The 25048-nt window shown below is 43.9% G+C and overlaps 1 protein-coding gene across 3 annotated transcripts in view; it reads left to right on the forward strand.

The window, feature by feature from the left end:
• Positions 1-453: 453 nt before the first annotated feature.
• Positions 454-25048, forward strand: part of LIN7A (lin-7 homolog A, crumbs cell polarity complex component) — a 36620-nt gene continuing 12025 nt past the window's right edge. For 2 of the 3 annotated variants that reach the window (XM_033162447.1, XM_033162448.1), the window contains exons 1-2: positions 454-568; positions 12121-12239. In XM_033162447.1, the coding sequence (XP_033018338.1) occupies positions 523-568; positions 12121-12239 (165 nt within the window). In that variant the 5' untranslated portion in view covers positions 454-522. The remainder of the gene's footprint in view (positions 569-12120; positions 12240-25048) is intronic. The other variant, XM_033162449.1, reaches the window with a different exon arrangement.

Raw genomic sequence — 25048 nt, forward strand, 5'->3', positions numbered from 1 at the left:
GGAAGAAGTGCTAGTTCTGTTACTCACAACTGAAGTCACACACAGGTCGTCTGAACGGTGTCATCCCTAGGACGAGGGTCCAGAGTCTTAAAGCTCACGACCTCATGACCTGGAAAAGGGAGGGGGGGGGTAGGAAAGGCAGAAGCAGACTCCTTCCAGCTCCCGTGAGTCTTTGCACGTCTCCCCTCAAACTCCGCTCACGCCCTCGCTGTTGCCCATGGATGCAGCTGGCTGCTGGCCTCGGCGTGACCCGGCTGCCTGCCGCTCATCCCCAGCGAGCCCTTTTCCCGCCCGCCTGACAACTGCCCCGTCCGCTCGGCGGCGTCTCCTCCTAGCCTCCCCTGGGCGCGCGCCGCTGCGCCCTCGCGCCACCCTCCCTGCCACGCGCGTCTCCCCTTCGCCCCCTCCCCTCCCTCCCCCTCCTCGCGTAGCCCCACCCTCGCCGCCCCTCCCGCTCCCAGCCACCCTCTCCCGCCTCACGCTGGAGCCGAGCGTCATTTCAGCCTCGGCGGCGCTGCAGACATGGCGACGACGCTGACAGCCGTCCAGCCGCTCACTTTGGACCGAGGTAAGCGCGCCGCCGCCGCCGCCTCAGGTCCGTCTCACCTTGCTCGATGTGGGGGGCGTCCTCCGAGGATGCCTTGTCCGTCGGGGGCCATTGGAGCCCCATTGCTGCTGCTGTTTCCACGAACCGACGCATCCTTGAGAGGCTGCCTTGCTTGCCCGCTGCAGCCTTTTGGCCGAAGGAGCCGAGAGCGGCGGGCAAGTGCGCCAAGGAGGGAGCCGTGACCTGCCGGCGCCGCCGCGGTGACCACTCGCTTGAACCCTGCGCCGGTGTTAAGCGTCCGGCTCTTGCCGGACCGGAAAGGGCAGCAGCGAGCCTCGGAGAAGGGCGCTGGCAGCCGAGCTGCTGGGATCAGCTGTGGCTTCCGATGAGCGCGGAGGGAGACTCGAGGCAGCGAGCGAATGGGGCTTGGGGTGGGTGGATGAAAAGGAGGGAAACTTTGTGTGAGCTTCTGTGCCAGTTTGGGAAGCCTTGGGAGCTGGATTGCCCCAGGTCATCAGGATCCTGTTGCCTGGAGATAAGGGACTCGCGGGTGTACCGGCACCAAAATGGCAGGTTTCGAATGAAGAGCCCTGTCGCCAGAAATAAATGCAAAAACCCACAGTCCAGAACAGCAATCGGTGTGGAGGAGATTCGCAACTCCACACGTAAGCGTGCATTGGGAGGGGGAAGCTACTCATTTGTCACAGTTTGGCTGCCCGAGGATTACTAATGTGGTTTGGAGTAATCAGTCTTCATTGCTGTTTACTTATTTCGCTGCATAGCATGGCCGGGGAGCTCATTTCTCCTTGCAGTGTACTGATGAATCCACAGCAGTGGTAGAGGAACTGTGGATTACTTTTCAGTGGCTCTTTTCGCCCATCCTCACGTCCTCCGTCAAGCATCTGCTAGAAAAATAAGCTCTCGCAGGGTGAGAAAAGGCTTCCACGTGTACAGAACCAGAATCAAAGCTGATTTGAAAGCTCTTGTGTTTCTGATCGTAGTCTGTATTGCATTGCGCTGCTGTGGTGAAGCTTCTGGTGCCAATTGGCTGAGCTGATGTGATGCCATGGTATAGCTATACCCGTTCCCAAACTGTCAGAATGTTTGCAGTCTGGTTCCTGTGAGAAAAGAGAAAGCTGACAGTTTGGCTGAAATTAAACCAAATTAAACCAGACCTTAGGAAAGGTAAAGGTAAAGGTAAAGGGACCCCTGACCATTAGGTCCAGTCGTGTCTGGCTCTGGGGTTGCGGCGCTCATTTCGTGTTAGTGGCTGAGGGAGCCGGTGTACAGCTTCCGGGTCATGTGGCCAGCATGACAAAGCCGCTTCTGGCAAACCAGAGCAGTGCACGGAAACACCGTTTACCTTCCCGCCGGAGCGGTACCTATTTATCTACTTGCACTTTGACGTGCTTTCGAACTGCTAAGTGGGCAGGAGCTGGGGCCGAGCAACGGAAGCTCACCCCGCCGCGGGGATTCGAAACCCTCCTGATGATGCTGTGCTACAACTCCCTTCAATCCCTGATGGTCACTTTAGCTGGGGAAGTTGAATTCCAGTAATACCTGGAGGGCCACAGGTTCCTCCAACCCTGTACTGAGAAATGGAAAAATTACTTGGAGAAAAAACCCCAAGATATGGAAACTGAGGAGTGGAGAGCACTGAGTCAAGGAAAGGGCAGGTAGAAGAGACAACCCTTGGGGGGGGGGAGTATTGGGGACTGGAGACTATTTGGGACTGGATAATATTGTGGAGTTAGGGCTGCCAGATCTATAGCCTTAGAGAGACTATACCTTTAAGAATATCATATAAGGGTGAATTTGTTGTCTTGGTTAAAGTTAGTTAAACTAACCACTTCGTTCCTTTCCTGTAGGCTTCTAATTTGATACTACGGCTGTTTGTAGTGGGAGCATGGTATATCACTAAAGACAACTAATTGTTTTGTTGTTAGTCACATTTCTCCGCCATCTTTCCTTCAAAGAATAATATTGTTCTTCTTCTTTGTACTGAGAATAACCCTGTAAGGTGGGCTAAAGTGAGAGATAGTGACTGGCCCAAGCTCACTCACTGAGCTTAATGACTGAGTGGGGATTTAAAGAATCTTTCCAGTGTAATAACAATTATACCACACTTTTCCTATTTAGCATCTGTTACATTATCACTGTCTTCCTTGATGCTGCAACTGAGGAATCCTGTTGCACTCTTCACTGCTATAATTAAGTTACAAGGCAGAATTACTGAAGTTGTATTTATTTTTAAAACTTAACAAAATAAATGAAGTTTTGTATTGCAAACCTACTGTTACACTGGGGATAAAAAATGGTTAAATGATAAAATCTTTTAAATACTTTAAAAGATTGACATAGTTCCTAATAGGCATTTGGCCTATTGTGCATACTTGAAATATAGGGGTATTATGCTTACCTGAAACAGGTAAGAATAATAATTTGCTTTCTTATTTGCTGTTTAACACAACTTATTTGTGCATTCTACTGAATTAAATCAAATGAATTCCACCCACATGGTTTCAGAGTCTTTAAAGCATTTCATTTTTAAAAAAATCTTGATCTGTATGGATTAAGCTTCCTAAAGAATTTTAAAGTCTTGTACTTGATTTGGGAATGATTAAAGCCAGTGTCTTCATTATAATTGTATGCTCTGTAGAGGATTACAACAGGCTCTAAAAACAAGACAGAGAGGTTCCTGCTGTACATTCAATGTAAAAAAGAAATGTTCAGTCTCCGTTTAAAATTTAGACAGTCTCTGCTTTGTTGGATTCTGATGAAGAGCAGAGGAATTTATAATATGATGCCCATAATTACATTGCTTAAAATTGATTTCTGAAATGTGTGGTTTACGGCACACAAATCAAACAAAGGAAAGCTTAAATAAAGTGTTAGATGAAGAAAAGGGAGAGCATTGGTCAGGAGGAAGAATGTGTGTTTTCTTCTTTTTTAGAAGCTCAGTGTGTAATCTGCAGCTCCACCTCTGTGGTGACCACATTAAGCAGGATAAATATTTCCTGGCAAAAGGCTGAACAGATGGCAATCCATTAGGAAGCACAGCTTTTCAAAGGAAAGTATCACACAACCATGACCCTTATTTATTTTTAAAGGCCTGCTAACTAAAGTTAGATGTAATTACACTTCTATCTTTTTACACATAGGTTGCAGGTGGAACTTGCATAAGAGTGTATAGAAAAGAGTGTACAGAAATGCCTTGTCAACTGGGACCCCAAGCAAGGGCAAGTTATACATAAAACAATGAAAATATTGTTTGGAGGTGGGAGGTAGTATCACCAGTTACATAAATCCGAGAATATACTTGAAAACTCTTGCTATTAATAAACTTCAACATGATAGCTGTATAGGTGAGTCAAAAATTAATTAATACTGATGTTTTACTAAAACAGTCTGAATTTTCCAATGTTTTGAATTTTGCAAATGAAAATGACATTAAATAACATTTAGTAGCAGTGATGATCTGCATGTTTACATAAATTCATAAACAGGCCCTAGTGTTGCCATACTAATACCTGTACTCACAGTTTTGACATTGCAACATACAGTGCTACTTAGGGTAAATAGTGGTTCCCAGGCAAACAGCAAGGAAATAGCAAGAAGGAAGAGACGTTTATGCAAAGCAGTATACTTAGCTATGTCATTTCTTGAATAAAACTGCTTTGATTTTTTTTTATTACCGTTGAATGAATGATAGCTGTTTTGCTATCATGGCTTTACACTGGCAGGAGTGGCGGATTTTGTCTTGAGTTAGGATAAGATCTGGACTAAGGGGGGGCATTCTTCCAATCCTGCCCTCTTCCAATCCTGCCCTCAGATCCACCCATTTCTTGGCTTTTCAGTGGCCATAGTAATAATTACACTGACTGAAACACAGTCACTCTGCCATTGTAATCTGTAGTTACTCCCAGGTTAGCATGTACAAGATAGCAGTCTCAATTGCCTGTGCCAGAGTAAATCCCATTGAAATCAATGGGGCTAACTTTGGGGCAGCCAGATAATGCATAGAATTTCTCTATTAGTTGCAACTCTGTCCTCTGCTAATTTGAGTACTGTATAGCAGGGGTGGCCAACTCCCAGGAGACTGCGATCTACTCACAGAGTTAAAAACTCTGGTCAAAGTTGTTGAGCCTTTTTTTAGGAAGGCGGAAGGCCCATTTGGGGGGGGGGTTCAGGTCAGAGTTTTTTCAGGGAGGAGGTAAAATGTTGAGCTTTTTTTAGGGGAGCCACAGTTGTTCAGCATCTTGGGGGGAGCCCAATGATCTACCAGTGATCGACTGCAGATGTCCAGTGATCTACCGTTAGATCACGATCTACCTGTTGGACATGCCAGCTGTATAGGATTGCAGAAAGTGTAAAACAGGTTTCCTCAAACTCGGCCCTCCAGGTATTTTGAGACTACAATTCCCAACATCCCTGACCACGGGTCATGCTAGCTAGGGATCATGGGAGTTGTAGGCCAAAAAACATATGGATGGCCGAGTTTGAGGAAGCCTGGTGTAAAATATCACCAGTCACTAAAGATTCCTTTTTCTTGTACTATAGTAAGATAAAATCATGCCTTATTTTTTAATGAAGGCAAGAGTGACAATTAGATACATATCCTGTACAAAACATCATAAAGCAATTCAAACCTAAAAAGCCTTTCCCCTGTTCCCACTGCTGTAAATCCCTGAATGCTAATTTAATGGTGGTAGATTACTTGAATCTAAAACACAGGAATTACTTTCTTTAATTTCTGCCAGCATATGTCTTCTCTACCTGCAAAACTGTCTTGCAGAACTTCTCTGTTAGGTAGAATACATTTCCGAAATAATGAAAAAATTTAATCACTTTATAGTTTAATCTCACAGGCATTGCCATTTAGCTTGCATGGAGCTGTGCTGGCAGAACAAGGAACGTGCTGCAGTGCAACTAACCAGGAGATTGAGTTGCAGATGTTCCAGGGTTTAAGGGATTTGGGAGGCAGAAGATCATGTGGCACATAGTGGGTAAGGCTGAATGGTGGAGCATAGTAAGGGAGAAACTGAGAATGGAGGGGGCATAGCAGTGTGAAAGGAGAGAAGTGAAACATATAATTAGCCACTAGCCACTGCCAGTAAATTCATTAAGTGCCAATACATGATGAATTCATTATGAGAGGCAAAATTTAGTATCCTAAAATGTACATATGGGCACTACTGATTTGAAAACATCTGTGGAGTGTTTGGTAGTTGGCTGAGCCTAGTATGAAATATATCCATACCTTTCAGGAGAGCAATTAAGTAGGCCAGTTTTTCAGGCAAATCTGAAGGCAGTTAATGTCGAGAGCAAGGTAATAATCTCAGAACCGCAACACCCAAAACGACATGAAACAGTTGTTGATATGTGGTGAGCGGGGTGGGGGGGGGAAGAGGAGGCAAAGAGAAAGGATGACTACCTGAATCTTAACAGCCTCATATGTAGGCTTGGTCCCTGAGGTGATATTATGCTTCCAAGGTTGGAGATAGACTTTTATCAGCAGTTAGATGAGGGTTGTGATGAAGGTACCAAGGGATCGTTCTGTGCCAGGAGAGGCTGGTGAATAGCTTTGCAGTTGTTGTCTGCATTGGTTGCTGAAAGGAGGGAGAGAGGCTAATGCAGGTGGAATAGAAGCAGATTACATATGTTCCTTCAGTAATAATATATGAATCGACTTTTAAGTTATCTAGATGAAACATCCAATATCACATTATGGATGGCTTGGGATAGCACCATATAGATAGCCTGCTACTTTCAGCAAATTCCAGACCTGATCTTTTCCTTACTTGCATTAAGACATCATTAATGTCCCTTTGATACCTAGAACGTACAGTTCCTCTTGTTGCCACAGATACACATGCTGCTACGTTGTCCGTTAATCTTTCATCAAAGCTGTTAGCTGTAAACAAGGCAAATGGGAGACTGAGGTGGGTTTACTCTAAAACCACCCAGGAATTAATACATAGGAGTATGGCATCAAAATAATGCAAAATTGTCGGCAATGATTCATCTTGCTCTCAAATCCATCCTAAGATATTTTAAAGGCTTTTCACCACAAAGTTCGCAAAGCTCAACCTCATTTTCTTCCTCTGTCTAAATGCAAATGACTTGTGAATGGGCTGGATATGTCGAAACACAGAGATAAAGAATAAAGAGAGAGACCTGAATAGAGTATAAAATGATCCCTGAATATGAACATTCAAAACAGGATAATGACAAAATCCTATAATCGCAACCCACAAGCTGGAATACGGTTTTCACACTATAATTCTTAATTTTTCCATTTTATTTCCTGTTTTCCCCCTTTTCATTGGTTATTTGCTTGCTTTTAAGCCATGAATATTTTTTATTCAAGTACAGACATGCATTTATGGATTTTTTTACTCAGTTTATGCAAGCAAGAATTCTGTAGAAAAGGTATTTAAAAGCTCTGGCCATTTCATGGTATGGAATAAAAGCAAACTATAATGTTGATTGTCATAAGTCTTGTTTATTAGAGCAGTGGCCATGGTGACTCAGACAAGTTGTCTTTGATCCCCTGGGGTGAACTGCAATTGCAGGGCGGGGGAGGGGGCAAGCAAGAGAGAAGAGAATGGAGGCAAGGAATTACTTACTGGCCAATTTCAAATTAAGAGGACAAAACCTGTAGATTTTTAAAGACAAGTTGATCTGTCCTCATGTGCCTGCTGAGTTTACTTTTTGCAGGAGGGTGTAGTTCTGATTGGGGGTGGGGGAGGGGAAGGTACTGGCCTTGCCAGCCATCAACAGGACTCCAAAGCTTTGAAATGTTGTGATATGCCCACCCACCCCAGCTCAACAAGGAGCAGATGCCAACCCTCAGCCTTTTTGGTCACAAACCTTCCCAGAGCAGGGCTCCATATCGAGGACTCTGCACAACAAAGAGGGAGGGGAAGTGCGAGCCCCACTCTGGCTGCACAGCAACCAATCACAACAGCAATAGCAAGCACAAGAGCCAGAATCAACTCAAGGTTTGCCCAGCCTATGGTTTTCAGGCAGGCCCGTCTTAGAGGGATCGGCCACCCTGGCGCAGCGATCCCTCGGCGCCCCCAGCCTGCCGCCTCTCCGCCCGCCTGCCTCTCCGCCCGCCTCCCTCCCGCGCTGGCCGCCCCTAGGGAGGGGGGGGTGGGCGAGCGGGGATGAGAGGCGTGGCGTTGGAGTGGGCGCCCGCGCTCTGGCGGGCGGAGGATGAGGGGCGGGCGGGCGCTCGCGCACCGGCGGGAGGGCGGGCGGGCTGCAAGCCAGCCGCCCTCGCCTCCCAGAGCCCCAGCTGGAGTGCTGGAAGGTCGCGCAAAGCCCCGCGCCGCTTCAGCGCTCCAGCTGGGGCTCCGGGAGGCGAGGGCAGGCAGCTTACAGCCCGCCCGCCTGCAGGCACGCGAGTGCCCGCCTGCCCTTGGGGGCGGGAGCGGGTTGGGGAGGGGGAGCCCGGTATGCCGGTGGGCTCGCGGGGGCGCCCCTGGGGTGCCCTGCGCCCTGGCGCGCCGCGCCACCGGCCTCTATGGATGAGACGGCTCTGTTTTCAGGCCTATTCTATAAGTACATATGCACAAGAGCTTCTAAAAATACTAGGATATGATGCAAGTGATGACACCAACAGAAGAGGAGGGTTTTATCACATGGTGGTGGATGTTCCCTGGGTGGTGGTGGTGGTTGTTGTTTAGTTGTTTAGTTGTGTCCGACTCTTCATGACCCCATGGACCAGAGCACGCCAGGCACTCCTGTCTTCCACTGCCTCCCGCAGTTTGGTCGGATACATGTTGATAGCTTCGAGAACATTGCCCAACCATCTTGTCCTCTGTCGTCCCCTTCTCCTTGTGCCCTCCACCTTTCCTAACATCTGGGTCTTTTCCAGGGAGTCTTCTCTTCTCATGAGGTGGCCAAAGTATTGGAGCCTCAGCTTCAGGATCTGTCCTTCCAGTGAGCACTCAGGCCTGATTTCCTTCAGAATGGATAGGTTTGATCTTCTTGCAGCCCATGGGACTCTCAAGAGTCTCCTCCAGCACCATAATTCAAAAGCATCGATTCTTCGGCGATCAGCCTTCTTAATGGTCCAGCTCTCACTTTCATACATCACTACTGGGAAAACCATAGCTTTAACTATACGGACCTTTGTCGGCAAGCCTTTTTATACCCTGGGACAGAAGCAAGAGGTGAGCTGGGGCGGGGGGCTCTCTAGCCGCCCAACGCCAGCTGCAAACTCCAACAGTGACTGAAGCCAGAGCAGGTGTTCTTTTTCCAGAGAAGCCACAGGAGTCTAGCTTCCAGCCTCTGCATGGAGGAGGGGCCAGAGAGATGCTCTTCAATTGTACTTTGAGACCAAGGGAGACTAGGGGAGAGGGAGCCAGCTGGCTGCTCAGGGCTAGCATCTTGTCTCATAGATTCCACTCCTACCATTGTACCTCACCCATTTGATCACATTGTGGTCACTGTAGTTCAGCTTTGGCTCAAAGACTTTCAGGTAGTGTACCTTCATCAAGGTAGATTCTCGAAAATCCCCTACTCTGAAAGATACTGCCCTTGTGGCACAAAACAGGTCGAAATCATCAAACACATATTATTTTATTGCCTATTTTATGTAAGAATATATGATAAGTATTTTACCCCCTTACTGAAGAGGAGATTTATCACACGGATTCTTCCAGAGTGTCTTATCTGCTAAACAATTTTAGCAATGATATTGTGGAGAATGTGGCAAGATTTTTGAGTGACGCTATGAAATTACGTCACCATAGGTCCTGAGAGCCATCTTTGTACCTTATGATGTCCTAATAGTTTTATCCTAAAATATATCCTACTATGTTTCATTAACTGTGTTGTGTTCTGATCCATGTATACGGTGCACTTTTTATGCCAATAAAGGAGATTGATTGCATAATTTCTCATTCCAGCAAAGCCATAGTCTTATCAGCATTTAATCTTCATTATATCACACTCTGTGGAACAGCCAGAAATCTCGATCTTGTTCAATGCAAGTTGATTTCCATGCTTGTAAAGAGCGACTGTTGGTTTTAATTAGTGTTGTGCTGAACCCTGTTCACTATTTTTCTAGTGCAAAAGATGTTTCTATTTGCCTGGCTCTTTCTCGTGGCACTTTTCTTTAAAAATTCAGTGAATGCAGGGTTGAGCTTACCTTATCATTGCATGGAGATTAAACATTAAAATAAAGATTAAACATTCATGCAGTGCTCTTGAACCTTCTGGGCTGCATGCATATCCTGATCTGGGGACGGGACGGGACGGACCCATAGGAGAATTTATTTCACTATGCCTTATTCTGAGCTTTAACTGAGGCACAGGAAGTTAAGGAGGCTGGCTACCAAGCATCTCGGATTGACACAGTCACTGATTTTATTGTTAAATCTACACTTTTTAAAAACGTAAAAAAAAAAACTTCATGTAAAAAACAGCAGCTGTTGGGTTCATAATAGTTAGCTCTCCCACCTCCCTGTGCTTACAGGGGAGCTCAGCTGAAGGCATCATGGGATTTCCAGGAAAAAATGGACACCCAGGAAGGCTGGAGAGGTTAATTTTTGGTTACAGTTTTTATCATCAAAAATAGATGGGAAATGGTGGGGAGAAAATAGGAGAGATTTTTTGGCACGGCAATTGTTTAACATTTCATTACAGTTACTCCCAGGTTTTAGCATAGTGTTTGTTCTGGTGTGGATTTGTTGTGTAGCCTGGATGCCATGCAAACCTCCTGCTACACCGAAAGGCATACATGAATTGGCTCTATGTCTTCCTGGTAAGACTGGGACAAACCTCTGCCTGACCACTGGGGAGCTGTTGCCAGTCAGAGCAGAGAACCCCCTGTTCTAGTTGGATCAGCGGTCTGGCTCAGTAGAAGGCAACTGAGGTGTTAAAATATTTTGCTCCACTTAATTTTTTAAAAATTATTATTATCACATCTTATCTGAATTGTATGCCCCTCAAATCAAGTTACTGTGTGTTTATGTAAGAACTGAAGTGTTAGCATTGTATACATTCATATTTGCTAAATTATCCATTGCAGAACTCTGGTTATAGCACAGACATTATGTTATACATTACTAGAAATAGGAAGGCCTTGAGGGGGACAGACAGAAAAATATGGGGCAGGGCGGGGGTGCTCTCACCCATTTTTTTTCAATTCCCCCCAATTTTAAAATAAATAAATAAGGGGTGAAATGGAGCAAAACTGGGTCCCACCTGTTTTTCCCTCAAGCCTTCACATCTCTAGACCAAACAGGAGAAAATTGTACTGTCCTTAAAGCTGTAGTTTTCCCTTATCCCATCAGTCAAATCAAAATTAATAAATCAGGACAAGACCTTCACATTATATACACAGCTCACAAAATAGCAAGACAAGGAGGCAACAACAATCCCGGCAAGCAACTTTTTATCATGCAAATATGGGGCACCTGCTGATAAACAGTTCTTCGTCCCATTATTGTGGCCATTGCATGTCTGTCCCTCTCACTGAGTGGGCAGCAGGCAGAAGGTTGATCTGCTTTGGCAGTACTTGTCACCAGAATGAGTGAGGAACTGGGTCAGAGCCATCATCTCTTCTCTCCATCAGTATTGCCAAATTTGAGCCATCTGTGGGCCATGCATTAGGTGATGAGATCTTTCCATTCAGCCTAGTGCTCTGCATTAGGATTGAAAGAGGACCATTCTTAACGCCGATATCCTTAAAAGGTATCCAAACAAACCTAGGAATAACAAAATGTACAGGTCTGACAGGTTGAATCATGGGAGTTAGGAAGGACCTTGGAGGTCATCTGATGCAGCTGTTTTCAGAGCAATTATCCCTAGCTAGCAGGATCAGTGGTCAGGGATGAAGGGAACTGTAGTCCAAAAACAGCTGGAGGCCCAAGTCTGGGAAATCCCAATCTAGTCTAACCCTCGTTCAATGCAAAATGTACAAATGCAGGATTCAACTACAGCACCCCTTAGAGATGGCCATTGGACCACTGGTGGTTTGAATACCACCAGCAAAGGAGAGCCCATCACCTTCTGAGAGGTAATATGTTCCACTGTTGAACAATCCAATGCATTCTATTATCCTGGCATTCCAGTCCCTACACTTGAATACTCTGCTGCTCTTTTGCTGTTGTTTGAGGGGGGTGGGTTCCCCCCTTTTTTTTACTAAGACTGCCAAAATGAGGGAGAGGTGTGTGTCAAGCATGTAGGAGCTTGGTGCATTGTGTCAGCTTGTGCATTGTGTCGTATGATTTGCCCAAGTGGCCTTACCTGATTAACTAGAAGATTGACTGTAGGAAAAACTTTCAAAACCCCTCGGGCAATATTTGCTCTTTTCCAATGCCTGCATGTATGGTTGCCTAGGATTGCAGCCTAAAGCAATAGTCTTTTTTTTTTTTTAAGTCAGTGAAAATGCAGAACTGAACTTGAACAGACGGGGGGCGGGGAATGTGGGGTGGTAAAATCTCACTGTCAAATTTGAAAATTACAGCATATGCTCCTTGGTGTAGTTGGAACAGCAGTAATACAAGTCAAAATGTGTCCCTCCCTGACCTTTTGCCTTATTTTTATCTATTCAGATGTTGCCAGAGCAATTGAACTGCTGGAGAAACTACAAGAAGCTGGAGAAGTACCAGGACACAAGCTGCAGTCACTTAAAAAAGTACTGCAGAGTGAGTTTTGTACAGCTATCAGAGAGGTATGGTAATGAATCGCTGGCCGTATTTATTAATGGGGAGACTCACAATGTGCACAAGCCACTGCACATTATGCTGTATTATGCAAATAAGTGAAAATTGTTCTATGAAGTTTCCATAAGAGTCAGTGGCATGTGTCCAGAGACTTACTGACTCCATAAAAAAATGAACATTTGTAATAACTCAGGAACCGCATGAGGTCCAATCATCTGTGTCGAACAAGAGAGACTGAGTCTTAAGGCACACAGCAGATTCTTAATAAATATGCTCCACTGGTGTAGTAATTTCTATCTGATTTAAAAAAAAATTGTTTGATTTATGTGCACAATGCCATGCATGGCTACCAGGAAGTGAGGTACACTAAGTTCAGTGGCACTCTCTCACAGGTAGCAGTTTAATCAATTTAAATGTGCATATATATTTTTTCCTGTGAACAAACAATAATCCTTAAAGGAGAAGCCCAGTTTTATAAATAGATTAACAGTAAGCACCATCTTAGAAGAGGGAAGTGCCTTCTTTAGTTTTTTTAACTACTTATTTTTCAAATGATCATTTCTATTTAAAAAAAAAAATCTTCTGACTAATTATTCAGTAGCATCCTTCCATGGACAAATTTTAAATGGGCTAATAAACCTTCAACTTACTTAACTGAGTAATTGCAGCCCTGTAGATTTACCAGTTTGTGATCCGTGGCAGGAAGGAAGGCACTTTAGACATCTTCACAACATTGCTGTTACTCATTAGAAAACCATTTATGTTTTCCCTCCTTAATTGCATTTAAAATGTTCGTGTCAGTTTTATAGGTGTTTGGAAGGAAGAGAGAAATTGATCTGCTTCATAATTTTTAATTACAATAAAGCCTAAAAGGTAAAGGTAAAGGACCCCTGACAGTTATGTCCAGTCGCAGATGACTCTGGGGTTGCGGGGCCACCTAAACGTTACATGGTTGGCTAAAATAGCCTTAAAGTTGCTGCCCCAGGAGTGTGTTGTCAAACACTCAATGGAAATAGCAATTTGTACCTGAAAATTAGTAAGTGCCCCCATTTTCTTCCTTGGTCTCTATGGACTATCTGTGACTATTCTGATTTATTTATTATTTAAGCAACAGCAGCAGCAACAACAACAACAACAACAGTGCTAGGGTTCCTAGGCAATAACAGTACATAGAATGAAATACTGTTTTTAAATGAAGAAATATTTTGATGGCTAAAAGAAACAACAAACACAGTGTACAGTAGTTTAATGTGCAATGTTTTAAAATTATTTTAAAGGGAATATTGCTCTCTTGCAAAAGATTGGTGCTGTCTATGATTTGCGGTAGCTATCATGATGAAGGCCTTTAATTTGACCAACTAAAAGCTTCTAACTGGTGACAGGCTGTGTTGTCTTTCTGTGGTATAGATTTGCCTTTCTGTAATACTACTAGGAATGTCGATTACATTTATATTCATCTGTGAAGAGTGTTTTGAACAGCAGCCAACATGCAGTCCTTTGTAACAGGTGCAAAATTCAGGAAAGCAGAAAATTACTTAGACTATGATTCACTATCGGTTGAATGAACTAAAAGCTATCTAGCTGGACTTTGACAAGACAGTGAATAATAGCCCACAAAAGCTCTTATGGGCTATTGTTTAGTGACAGCTGACCTCTGCACCCCCATTAATAGCAAGAAAATTAAGTTCACTTTAACAGTGCAATCCTACATATGTCTACTCAGAAGTAAGTGTAATTAAGTTCAATTATGTTTCCTTCCAGGTAATTAGGTATAAGGCGGCAGCCTAAAGAGCTTATAATTATATGTTTAACCAGTTATTGCTGAATTCTGAAGAAATAGATTGATATTTATGCCAAGTACCTAACACGATCCCTCTGACTAGTCTTGTATGTCTTAAAAAGAAACTACTGTTCCAGAAACAGAGAAAATGAGCTCACAATGAGGAAACAGATGAACCTCTTAAGTGATTGCATAGCTGCACTAAAGTATGCTCAGGTTATCAACTCTTGATTAGTTACGACTGCTGAGTGACTGTTACACCATGAGAAGATCTTGATTTTTGGAAACTCATTCACTCCTACCATAAGACAATGACAAGGGATTTGAAATAAGTCTGTGTGCACATTACCGTTTACTCTGGCTTCAGTGCACTCCTACCACTGGCTTTTGAATCTGTGTACATGTGATGCTACCCACAATGCAGAGCTCTTCTGTAGTTTATGGAGAAAAACTGCTTCTAGGTGTGTTTTCTCCTAAAGCAGCCTAAATCCTAAAGGAAATTTTAAGGCACATCCACTTTGGAGTTAAGCTGAGGTATGTACATTTGAGGTAGCCATTGCACATGCATGGATGACAGCTTCAGAAATAGGAATTGGAGGTTGGGGAGAGAGTACTGCAGGGACAGGAAGACCCAACAGATAATGCACATTGAGTGTTGACATCCCCAGTCCCTCTCTGATGTGTACAACAACCTGCAAATACTACGGTACTTGAAATGGGGCGTGGGGTGCACAATGACCTTGCTGCATTTTAAACTGTGAATGTGTACATAGCCTAAGGCTGGAAAGAAACCACATGTTGAAAGAAAGGATGCTTTCACTTTCTTTAAATGTCTACGCTCACTGAGGCATTGATTGGTGCCTTGCAATAATCTCAGCCATGGTGGAGGAATATTTAGAAGGTAGCATCCAAAAATGTCCATTACTTGCTCTGCAGATATCTGTCCCTACAAATCAGTGTGTTAAGAACACTGATTTTGTTATACAGTCAGTATGTCTCATAAAATAGGCTTTGATTCATTTACAAGGGATGAAATTAAACAACCCATCCTCTACACCAGGAATCGGCAACTTGCGGCCCATGGGCCACAAGCAGCCCATGGGGGTTGTTTAAACAGCCCACGAGCCGCCTCCGAACCAAGCCGCCAACTTGGCGAGTCCCCACGTGCTGCGCTAAACCAGTGCAGCGGGGGCTCACTTCCGCGGTGTCGGAAATCGTGTCTGCAAAAATCTGCACAGACGCAATCTGGCGCACAGAGCGATCTCCACGGGAGTGAACCGGTCCAGGTGAGGTAAATCTTGCTGACCCCTGCTCTATACACTCACAACCAACAGCTTCATCGTGCTATCTCTTGAAATTTGTCCATCAGTGAACTATCACTATTTCAGTTTCCATTAGTAAGAAATAAAGATTTAGGGTGTAGTCCTATGGTCCCTGGGAGGGTGTTTGGGGCACCATAGATTCATTGTGTCTCCCTCCCTGAGACATGCTTCCAGAGAGGGTGGTTTGACCTTCTATGATTCCTCCATGAAGCTGTGAAAAGATCTGTAGTCAGTGCCTGTTTATCATCACAGAGGGCAAAATGGCGGCGGTGCGGGGGGCATCAGGAAAAGTGGCGGGTGCTTCCATTCCCCTAACACACACACACCTCAAATGAGGGATAAACCTGTTTATTACACCAACCTATTTCCTTCTGGTTGATTGCAACCAGAGGTTCAAAGAGGAAGATGGGGCTGTTTGCAAAACAGCTTTCATGCAGCCCTGCACTGCTTTTGGAACCTCTGGTTCAAAGCAGCCACATGTATGTCATGAAACCAAGTTAAGCCTCAGGCTGGCACACTCCCATCTGCCCAAGGGAAGGAGTTTGCCAGTGTTTACTTTCACTTTCCCGCTAATCTCAGTTTGTTGTGTGTGAACCAGAGATTCATTATAACCAGATATAATTAACTGCGTATCAAACACTGGTCATTTTCAAAAGCAAGCCGACTTCAAAACACGGTTGGTAGATTATAAACCCTGATTCATACGCAATGACAAGCCAATCAATGCAAAGTGTTGCTGAATACTCACAACGTCCTCAGCTAAGTGGGAGGACAGGGGACTGAGGAAGCAGCATGCAAGTCTGGGGCTTTTCTCAGACTCAGTCCGCCTCATGTATGTAGACCTAAAATGTGGTTTAGGTGAATGTGGCTTATATTTTGCATCTGGAATTCAGAAGGGATCTGCTCCTCACCAGGGTTTAGGGAGAAGACATGTAACCTATTGCAAGAGATAAATTGGGAAAGCCTCAGCAATAACGGATGTCACCCAAGTATGAAATGTTGTTTTTATATCTAGAAATCTGATTAGATCCTGTGCCTGCGAAGCCCAAAAATATATCTGGTCTTGTATCACCAGTGCATTTTAAGGATCAGAGGTATATGTCATGCTTAATATCTTGCATGCAACGGCATCTGTTTTTTATTGAATTGGCTTACAGCTGAGGAAAACTAATTGTTACTGGGATTGCAACATGGAGGGATTTATTCCTTGCCTCCCTAAATCTTCCTCCACATGACTTTGTAAAAAAAACAAAACCAAAAAACCAACAGGTTCCATCTGTACTATTGGGTAACGTTCTCCTCCACATGGTTTCACAAGACACACTTTGACCCAGGAGACTTAAAAGAAAGAGGCTGAACTTGCTCAGTGGTGACTGGGAAGTTACCCTTCCTCCCAGGCTGAAAATTAAACTGCATCTCTTAGAGATCTTCTTGCTTGGGCATTGGGAGCATGGAAGGTGCCTTAATCCGAGTCAGATTATTGGGGCCATCTAGCTCAGCATTGCCTTCACTAGTAGCAGCTGCAGGATTTTGTTTGTGGGTCTCTCCCAGCCCTATCAGCAGATGCATGGGGGTTGAACCTGAGATGTTCTGCATGCAAAGCAAATACTCTACCACTGAGCTGTATCTCCTTCCTAAGGAAGGGGAAGTTGAGAGGAGGCAGCCGGCATAAATTGGGGGGGAGGGTTGCAGACTGGCCATGCCTTCACATCAGCTGGGCAATCATCACAATTGTGACCTGTCTTCCAAAGCAATAGAGAATACACTTCTCTTGATAGAATCTGAATCTTTGCAGGAGACTTGACTGGAAACAGGGATGGGGGTGGCGATAGAAAAATCTATGCTGTCCCCTTTGTGCATCATGGTTTTTGGCAGCTAGAATGCATGGTATAAAAAGCCACACAAGCTGGTATTTCTGCATACATTTAGTATAATGATAACAATTGCTATAGCTCAAGTAGGGCACTAAATGTAATTTTTGCCACATGAAAACTTAAGTATTTTCTTTCACAACCAGTGGTTCCCTGGCATTGCTGCCACAAAGCCCTGAATAGTATGAATCAGAACTTTTAGGTATGCTTGCCTTTTTCATGCGTCAGATTGCTGTCATTAATTAGAAGAGTCGGCTAGGCAACCCAAGATTTACTGAAGAAGAGGCTTTGTTAAGCTTATTTACGGTTGCTACATCCTGATGGCTTCACTACAGGAGTTCTAAAACGACTGCTAGTGATACACAGTTTTGTGCTGCTTTCAGTGATGCTACAAATGTTAATACGTCGGAATCCAGAGTCACATGAAAGGACTGGTGTGTAATGAGAGGTTCCCTATTGACTCTAAGATAAAAATCAATTGTAGGGGGAGAAAATGTTGGGCCACCAGCAATGTACATACTTTCAGCTATGCCCAATTGCTTAGATGACCCTTAGGAGGGGATGAGACAACTAGGTTGGGGGTTAGGAATGAATACAGAAAGCTTAACTAGCAAATGGTAAGATATTGATTTGCTTCTCTTGTCCCTTAAATTCTAAAGAACAATCCACATTTGGAGATGCTGATTCAGTTCAGTTATTGCCACAATTATTTATAGTTATATAAGGCATGTTTGTTATGTAAGATTTGTTTCTGGACCTTGCCTACCTGTTTCCTTTGCTTGCAGATTGTTGCAAATTTCTGCTTTGCCGTGCAGTACTATAGTTAGTCCTACAAAATCCTAGACTTAAAGCACATAGTGCTATTCATCTTCATCCACTGTTGAGCAAAATTGCAGCTGACGGTGGAGATCGTCTGCAGTGCACTGTCATCCTACGTATTTATATTCCCGCTGTTAGCAAAGTCCACTGGGAAACATCTCTTGGGGGAAAAGCCTATTAAAAGTGACAGAAGATGAGCACCGGACTCAGGCTGCAATCCTATACAGTGGTACCTCAGGTTACAAACACCTCGGGTTACAGACTCCGCTAACCTGGAAGTAGTACCTGGGGTTAAGAACTTTACCTCAGGATGAGAACAGAAATCGCACGGCGGCAGCAGCGGGAGGCACCATTAGCTAAAGTGGTACCTCAGGTTAAGAACAGTTTCAGATTAAGAACAGACCTCCAGAAAAACATTAAGTTCGTAACCAGAGGTACCATTGTATATGCTTACCTGGAAGCCAGCCTCACTAAATTCAATATGACAGATTAATGAGGAGATATGCATAGGATTGCATTGGTAGGCCATGTTCACACGTTGCAATAAGCCATAAACCATGGCTTGCTGTGAGAAAGTATGCTGCCAGGTTGCTGCTGCTTCCAGGGGCAGACCAGTTCTGCTCCACTGGGCACCGAGCTGAAGGGGCACTCCAGGGTGTCACAACTATGATGTAGTGAACTGAGCAGAACGGAAGGTGAGGGGGTGCTGAATTTTGGGCTCACACAGAGCACCACTGAAAATTGAAAGACCCAGAGGCCACCCCTGCTGCTTCACTCCTCCCATAGCACAAGCAGGAGCAACAAACCATAAACCTTGACATACCATGTTGTCCAAAGACCACATTGCACCAGTCTTGAAAGACCTACTTTGGCTCTCAGTACATTTCCAAGCACAATTCACAGTGTTTGTGCTTACCTTTAAAGCCCTAAACGGCCTCGGCCCAGTATACCTGAAGGAGCGTCTCCGCCCCCATCGTTCTGCCTGGACACTGAGGTCCAGCACTGCGAGCCTTCTGGCAGTTCCCTCCCTGTGAGAAGTGAGGTTACAGGGAACAAGACAGAGGGCCTCCTTGGTAGTGGAGCCCACTCTGTGGAATGCCCTCCCACCAGAAGTCATCTGAAGGCAGCCCTGTTTAGGGAAGTTGTTAATTACTGTTTTAATGTATTTTTAATATTTTGTTGGAAGCCGCCCAGAGTGGCTGGGGAAACCCAGCCAGTTGGGCAGGGTATAAATAATAAATTACTATTATATTATTATTATTATCCAAACCAGGATCTTTGTTCTTCCCTAAAGAAACCATGATGGATTTCTTAGTGAAATGCTCCATTACATCTCATTCAGCACCCTGTTCCTCCCCCCCCCCCCCTCCACAGCTCACAGTGAAGTCAGAAGGCAAAGTACAGATCTGATTTGGAAGCACACTGAGGTGGATGCAAGTAGGCAGATGTGCAAAACAGAAATCCATATCAGTATCTTAAATCTTTGTATTTGGAAGCACATCATCTCTCCTTTGTTGAGATGCAATGATTTTTCAGGGTATTTAATTCCAAATATAAGATTTGAAATTACCGGTAACTATAATTAATATTCGGTTATTTTCCAATATGGTAAAATAAGTCTAATTTCCTCTTCTTCACACTCTCAAAGAAACATTTCATTAGGTGACCTTTACATCCTTTCATATACTCTTGTGATATGTTTTGTAATTAAAAATGTCATAGCTCCACAGAGAGCTAAATGAGATTTAGTTCATTGCAGGTTTGGGAATGTTAATGAGTCATCATCCCCACTGCATGAGGCAAAGTGACACATAGTTTTCCTGCATGGCATCCAATTGTTCTGACAGCTGGCGTAATGATGCAGATGTTTGTCTCCAAGGGAGGCCTGCTAACACTGTCCTGACAGAAGCACGTGACTTTTTTTCAGATTAATAAAAGAGTATCATACCAAAGCTCTAACAGCATGAAACGACCAATTTTATTTTTATTCAAATCATCACATAAAGCTACTGTATAGGGTACTCAGTCAGACAATGCAAGCCAGTATTGTCTGTGCTGAATGGTAGCTCTCCAGAGTCTCAGGAAGAGGTATTTTTCCCTAAGATACTATCAAATCCTTTCTTTATCAGGCAGTAATCAGGGGTCTTCTGCATGAAAGGCAGGCCTTTAAAAGACGCAGACCCAGAACACAAATTTGCACATTTTTGTTTCTCTGTGTAACTGCAAATGTAGGTTGACTTTAAGAAAAGAAGCTGCTCTGAAAATAATGTAAAAATATATGTTTCTTTTAAAGTTTAAAAAAGGGGAGAAAGGACAAGAGACATGGAGACTGTTGTAAAAGACCCATAGCTCCCTGATGTGGAGCATATGCTACATTTAAAGTACTCGATTTAACAACCATGGCTTCCCCCAAAGACTCATGGGAACTGTAGTTTATTGAGAGTGAAGGTCATTGCTAAACTAACAGTGAAGGTCATTGCATCCACTGTAAATTGATAAGCAGTCTTATAAATTTACAGTTTCCAGGATTCTCCATGACTCTTAAAGTGGTATTAAGTGTTTTAAATGTATGGTGTGGGTGCAATGACCTTCACTGTTAGCTTATTACAGAAATTCATGTAGAAATGCTTACATTTAAGGGCTGCTTTTATCAAAGAAAGTAGAAAGTAACAAGAATACAGGTTAAACAAATCAGAATAATCATAAAACACAAAACTAAAAAGGCAGTAAGTGTCAGGTAAAACCAGGGCTGGCCCAAGACACCTGAGGTGGAGCCCCAAATACCTCCCCTCCCCACCAAGGAAGAAGGGGTGAGGGAAGATCTCCATCAGGAATAAGGGCGGAAGAATGATCAACACTGGGATCTTCTGCCCCGGTGAATCCCACCACCCTGGGTACAACAACAGGGGTAAAGTTGACTTTAAAGAGCCTAGGGAAATAATAATAAAATAGGTTTACCTGCTGCCAAATGAACAAGGCAAGTGTCAAGAGGACCTCTCTTGAAAAAACATTCCTAACTGGAGCACCATCACTGGGAAATCTCTCTCCCAGCAGTTACCCACCTTGCCTCCAACAGCAGAGGCACCCAAAGAAGCATATCCATCTTCCTGTATGGATATGCTCATATATTTAACCAGCAGCCCACAATGTAAATATCAAAGTAAAAGCTGCATTAGGTAATAGGCAGTTTCTTTATGCATTGGTGGAGATTATGTCAATTATACTGAGTCATTGGTGCATCTATCTCAGTACAGTTAGCATCAGCTGTCAGCAGTACTATAATGTTTCAGACAGAGGCCTGAACTTCTGGGTCCTTTTTTAGCTGGGGTTGCCATTATCCTCTGTATGCCAAACATGTTCCAAAACTGAGCAATGGTGCCTCCCTGAATAGCAGAACTTGGACCTTATTTTTGTTTTTCCTTACGCCTCTTCTCTGTGCTTGTTTTTGCTGTTCTCACAAGAGATTTGAATTTCCATTTTATAAAAAGGGTTTGTTGCCACTATGCTTTCTCTTGTCCTGTTAAAGCAGTATTTTTAGTAACTGCAGTAGCAAAGAATCAGTTGGCCTGTTAGAATCCTCCTTGTGGGTATCATGTCAATGTTTTCTGTAGATCAATAAGCCTGTGGTCCTCCAGATTGGCCCCATGACAGTTGGCTCTTGTTCTTTGCAAATGAACTTCATTTTGTCTTTGAAATGATTTTATTTTGCAAATGATAATTTATGATAATTGTAGTGGTTAATTAATTTGCTAAAGCTTCTATAATTAATCAGCTTAATTTTTGATGTGCTTGACAGCCACAATACATATGCATTTCCTTTCCTCAGTGCATTCTTGTCTGGCATATCTAGGAATCAGGTGGTTCTGTTTTCTGCATTCAGCATATAGCGCATGTTGAAAATTGATGTGAGTGTAGTGGGTGTTTTTCATAACCTGGGCAATAATGGTTCAGAAACATGTAGTAGATTTAGAGAGTGATCCTATTACCCCTGAGAGAGCATCTCAGGGGTCATAGGATACATTGGATCTCCCTTTCCAACGCTGAAGAGGGAGAGCCAAGGATGGATCCCGAATCCCCACCAACATGGGAACGCCTGATATCACAGCACAAGCTATGTCAGAGCCACAACATCAGTAGGGCCAGAAGGGGGGCATGATGGAACTGTGCAAGGAAAGGACCAGAAAACATATTGGAGCCAAAGAATCCAAAGTCACCACTGTCCTCTGACACACCCGGAAGATTTAGATCAGCTCAGGAGTTGGTCTAAATCTCTCCCATGATGAAAGTGATTTTTTTAAAAGGGGTACATTTAAGAAGGATTTCAAGTGTTCTTTCTTTCTTTCTTTCTTTCTTTCTTTCTTTCTTTCTTTCTTTCTTTCTTTGACCTCACGTCTACCCTGCTGTTCATCCATCTTTGGTTTTTGCCCTCCTTGGAAGGATTGGCGCTTTAGTGGTCCTTGCTTACCAGAGCCCTTTTATATAGGACTACAGCAACTCTCTACCAGAAGATGCAGTACACCAGGGGTCAGCAACCTAAGGCCCATGGGCCGGAAGCGGCCCGTGGAAGTCATTAGACCAGCCCACAAGCTGCCCCCGAACCGAGCTGCCCGCTCACACGGTAGGCTAAACTAGCGCAGCGCAGGGACTGGCTTCCGCAGCACCGGAAATCGTGTCTGTGCATGCACAGACCCCGGAAATCGCAGCCGTGCACATGCAATCCAGTCCATGGAGGGATCTCCGCAGGAACGATCCAGCCCAGGCAAGACCCCTGCAATACACAGGTGATGGCTGCTTGTTCTATCAACAGCTATCAGCCATGATAACAAAACCGAATCCCTGAATTCAGAGGCAGTGAATAAAGATGTTAGTACAGACAGCAGGTTATGTCTGTTGCCTTAATGTCCTTCACATAAACTTCCCACAGGCATCCAACTGGCCACGAGCGAAACAGAATTCTGCATTAGATGGATCACTGATCAGATTGAGCAAAGGCGGTCTTATACTTTTAAACTGATGCTGTATTAATAGATCAATACAAAAGGAATATACTAATTATGAGGCTTCAAAGACTGATCATTTCCATGTTCCCATTAGCTGCGAGTGGCAGTATGATTTTTAAAAAAGCATAAGTGTGTTATTGGCAAAATAGTCTTGGCTACTCCCAGTTCAAAATTATTGGGATATTTTTGCCAGTTTCTAATAATAGTAATAAACAGCCTGCTAATTGTCAATCATTTAGATCTATTAATTTGACCCAGATTTCAAAAGCATTGAGCTACACATTCAGTTAATAAGAACACATGCGTTATTAGTGAAATGGGTTAATTGATTAGAATCAAAACAAGCGTTTCAAATGGAGACCAGAAGCAAATAGGCAGCCAGCTTAACTAGTATAGAATTGATCCAAATGCCTTTCCCCCTGACAAGCATCATAACAGCTGCATTCTGTATCAGCTGAAGTTTCTATACTGTCTTTAAAAGCAGCCCCATATAGAGTATTATTCATTACAGTAAACTTCTGAACATTCCTCGTCTCATCTGCTTTCCATCTCTTTAGGTCTTTGTTTATTTGCTGCCACAGGGGTTTGTAGTTGTGAAGGTATAATTTATTGAGGTTTTTGGTTATTTGTACCCCTAGATATCTGAACTTGGTGTGACAGTGTTTTATCTTGGAGATATTAGTGAGTTCTATTTGGATGTGAGGGGTGGGGTGTTGAAGCACATGGCTTCCAATTTTGCAAAATTTACTTGTAGACCCAACACCGTTGCAAATGTGTTGAGTTATCTGATTAGGGAGGATGCTGTGTTTAAGGGATCTAGTGTTGTGACCATTAGGTCGTCTGCAAAAAGCCCTAATTTATAGGTTCTGCTTTTTATTTCCACCCCCTTGATGTCTGTGGCTGCTCAGATTCGGATTGCTAGGGGTTCCAGAGCCAGGATAAATAGGAAGGGAGACAGTGGGCATCCTTGTTTTGTGCCTCTTTGGATTGCTATGGTATTTGAGTCCATATTATTAATTCTGCATTTTGCTGAGGCTTGGGAGTATATTTGTTTGAGGGTTTGTAGGAAGTTGGGGCCAAATTTCACGCTAGTTAGTACTGCTAATAGGTATTTCCACTCTAAGCAATCAAAAACTTTGAGGATGTCTAGGGACATAATTGTCAATGGGAGTTCAGTTGCCTTCCTGTGTTCGATTAGGTTCAGTAGTTTCCTGATGAGGTCTGTAATATTGCGACCAGGGACAAAGCCAGTCCGGTCTGGGGCTATTAACTTGGATAAAAATATTTTCAGGCGGTTGGCAAAGATTGATGTGAATATCTTGTAGTCTTGGTTTATTAATGAGATTGGGCGGTATGATTCTATTTTGAGGCTGTCCTTCATTGGTTTTGGGATGGAGACTATTTTGGAGAGGGTCCAGGTTTTGGGGATGGGCCCTCCTTTCATGATGTCATTAAATAGGCATGTCATGTAGGGCATCAGGGGTTTTTTGAATTTCTTAAAGAATTCTGCTGTGAAGCCATCTGGGCCTGGGGCTTTGTGTGATTTTAAGTTTTTGAGGACCGTGTCTATTTCCTTTGGGGTGATAGGACTGTCCATGAATTCCTGTTCCTCGTTAGTTAAAGTAGGCATGTTCAGTCCTGTTAGGAATTCTCTGATTTCCTTCTGAGGTTGGTTATGGGAGGTGTATAGCTGTGGTTGTTGTTGTAGGGTCGTTCCTCTGTGAAATGTTGGTTTGGTTGATCTTGGTCTAGATTCTTGTGCTGAATATTTGGCGGGATGATTCTGTGCGTGGCGGTAGTTGGTTGTATCGATACATGTTGTTGTGCCGCTTCTGTTGCCTCCTTTTCCTCTGCACTGTTGTCCAATTGTTTGCTGTTGTTTCGTCATTGTGGTGTTGGCTGTCGCTCGGTGGGTTTTCCTGTTGCCATTCCGGTGGAAGGTCGAATACGGGGTCCTCCAGTAGTTGCTGGGCTTTAGGTAGGTTGGTAGCCATGTGTTGTGTTGTGCTGGTTTTTACAATGAGG

This window comes from Lacerta agilis, chromosome 10 (assembly GCF_009819535.1).
Source record: "Lacerta agilis isolate rLacAgi1 chromosome 10, rLacAgi1.pri, whole genome shotgun sequence".
Taxonomy (NCBI): domain Eukaryota; kingdom Metazoa; phylum Chordata; class Lepidosauria; order Squamata; family Lacertidae; genus Lacerta; species Lacerta agilis.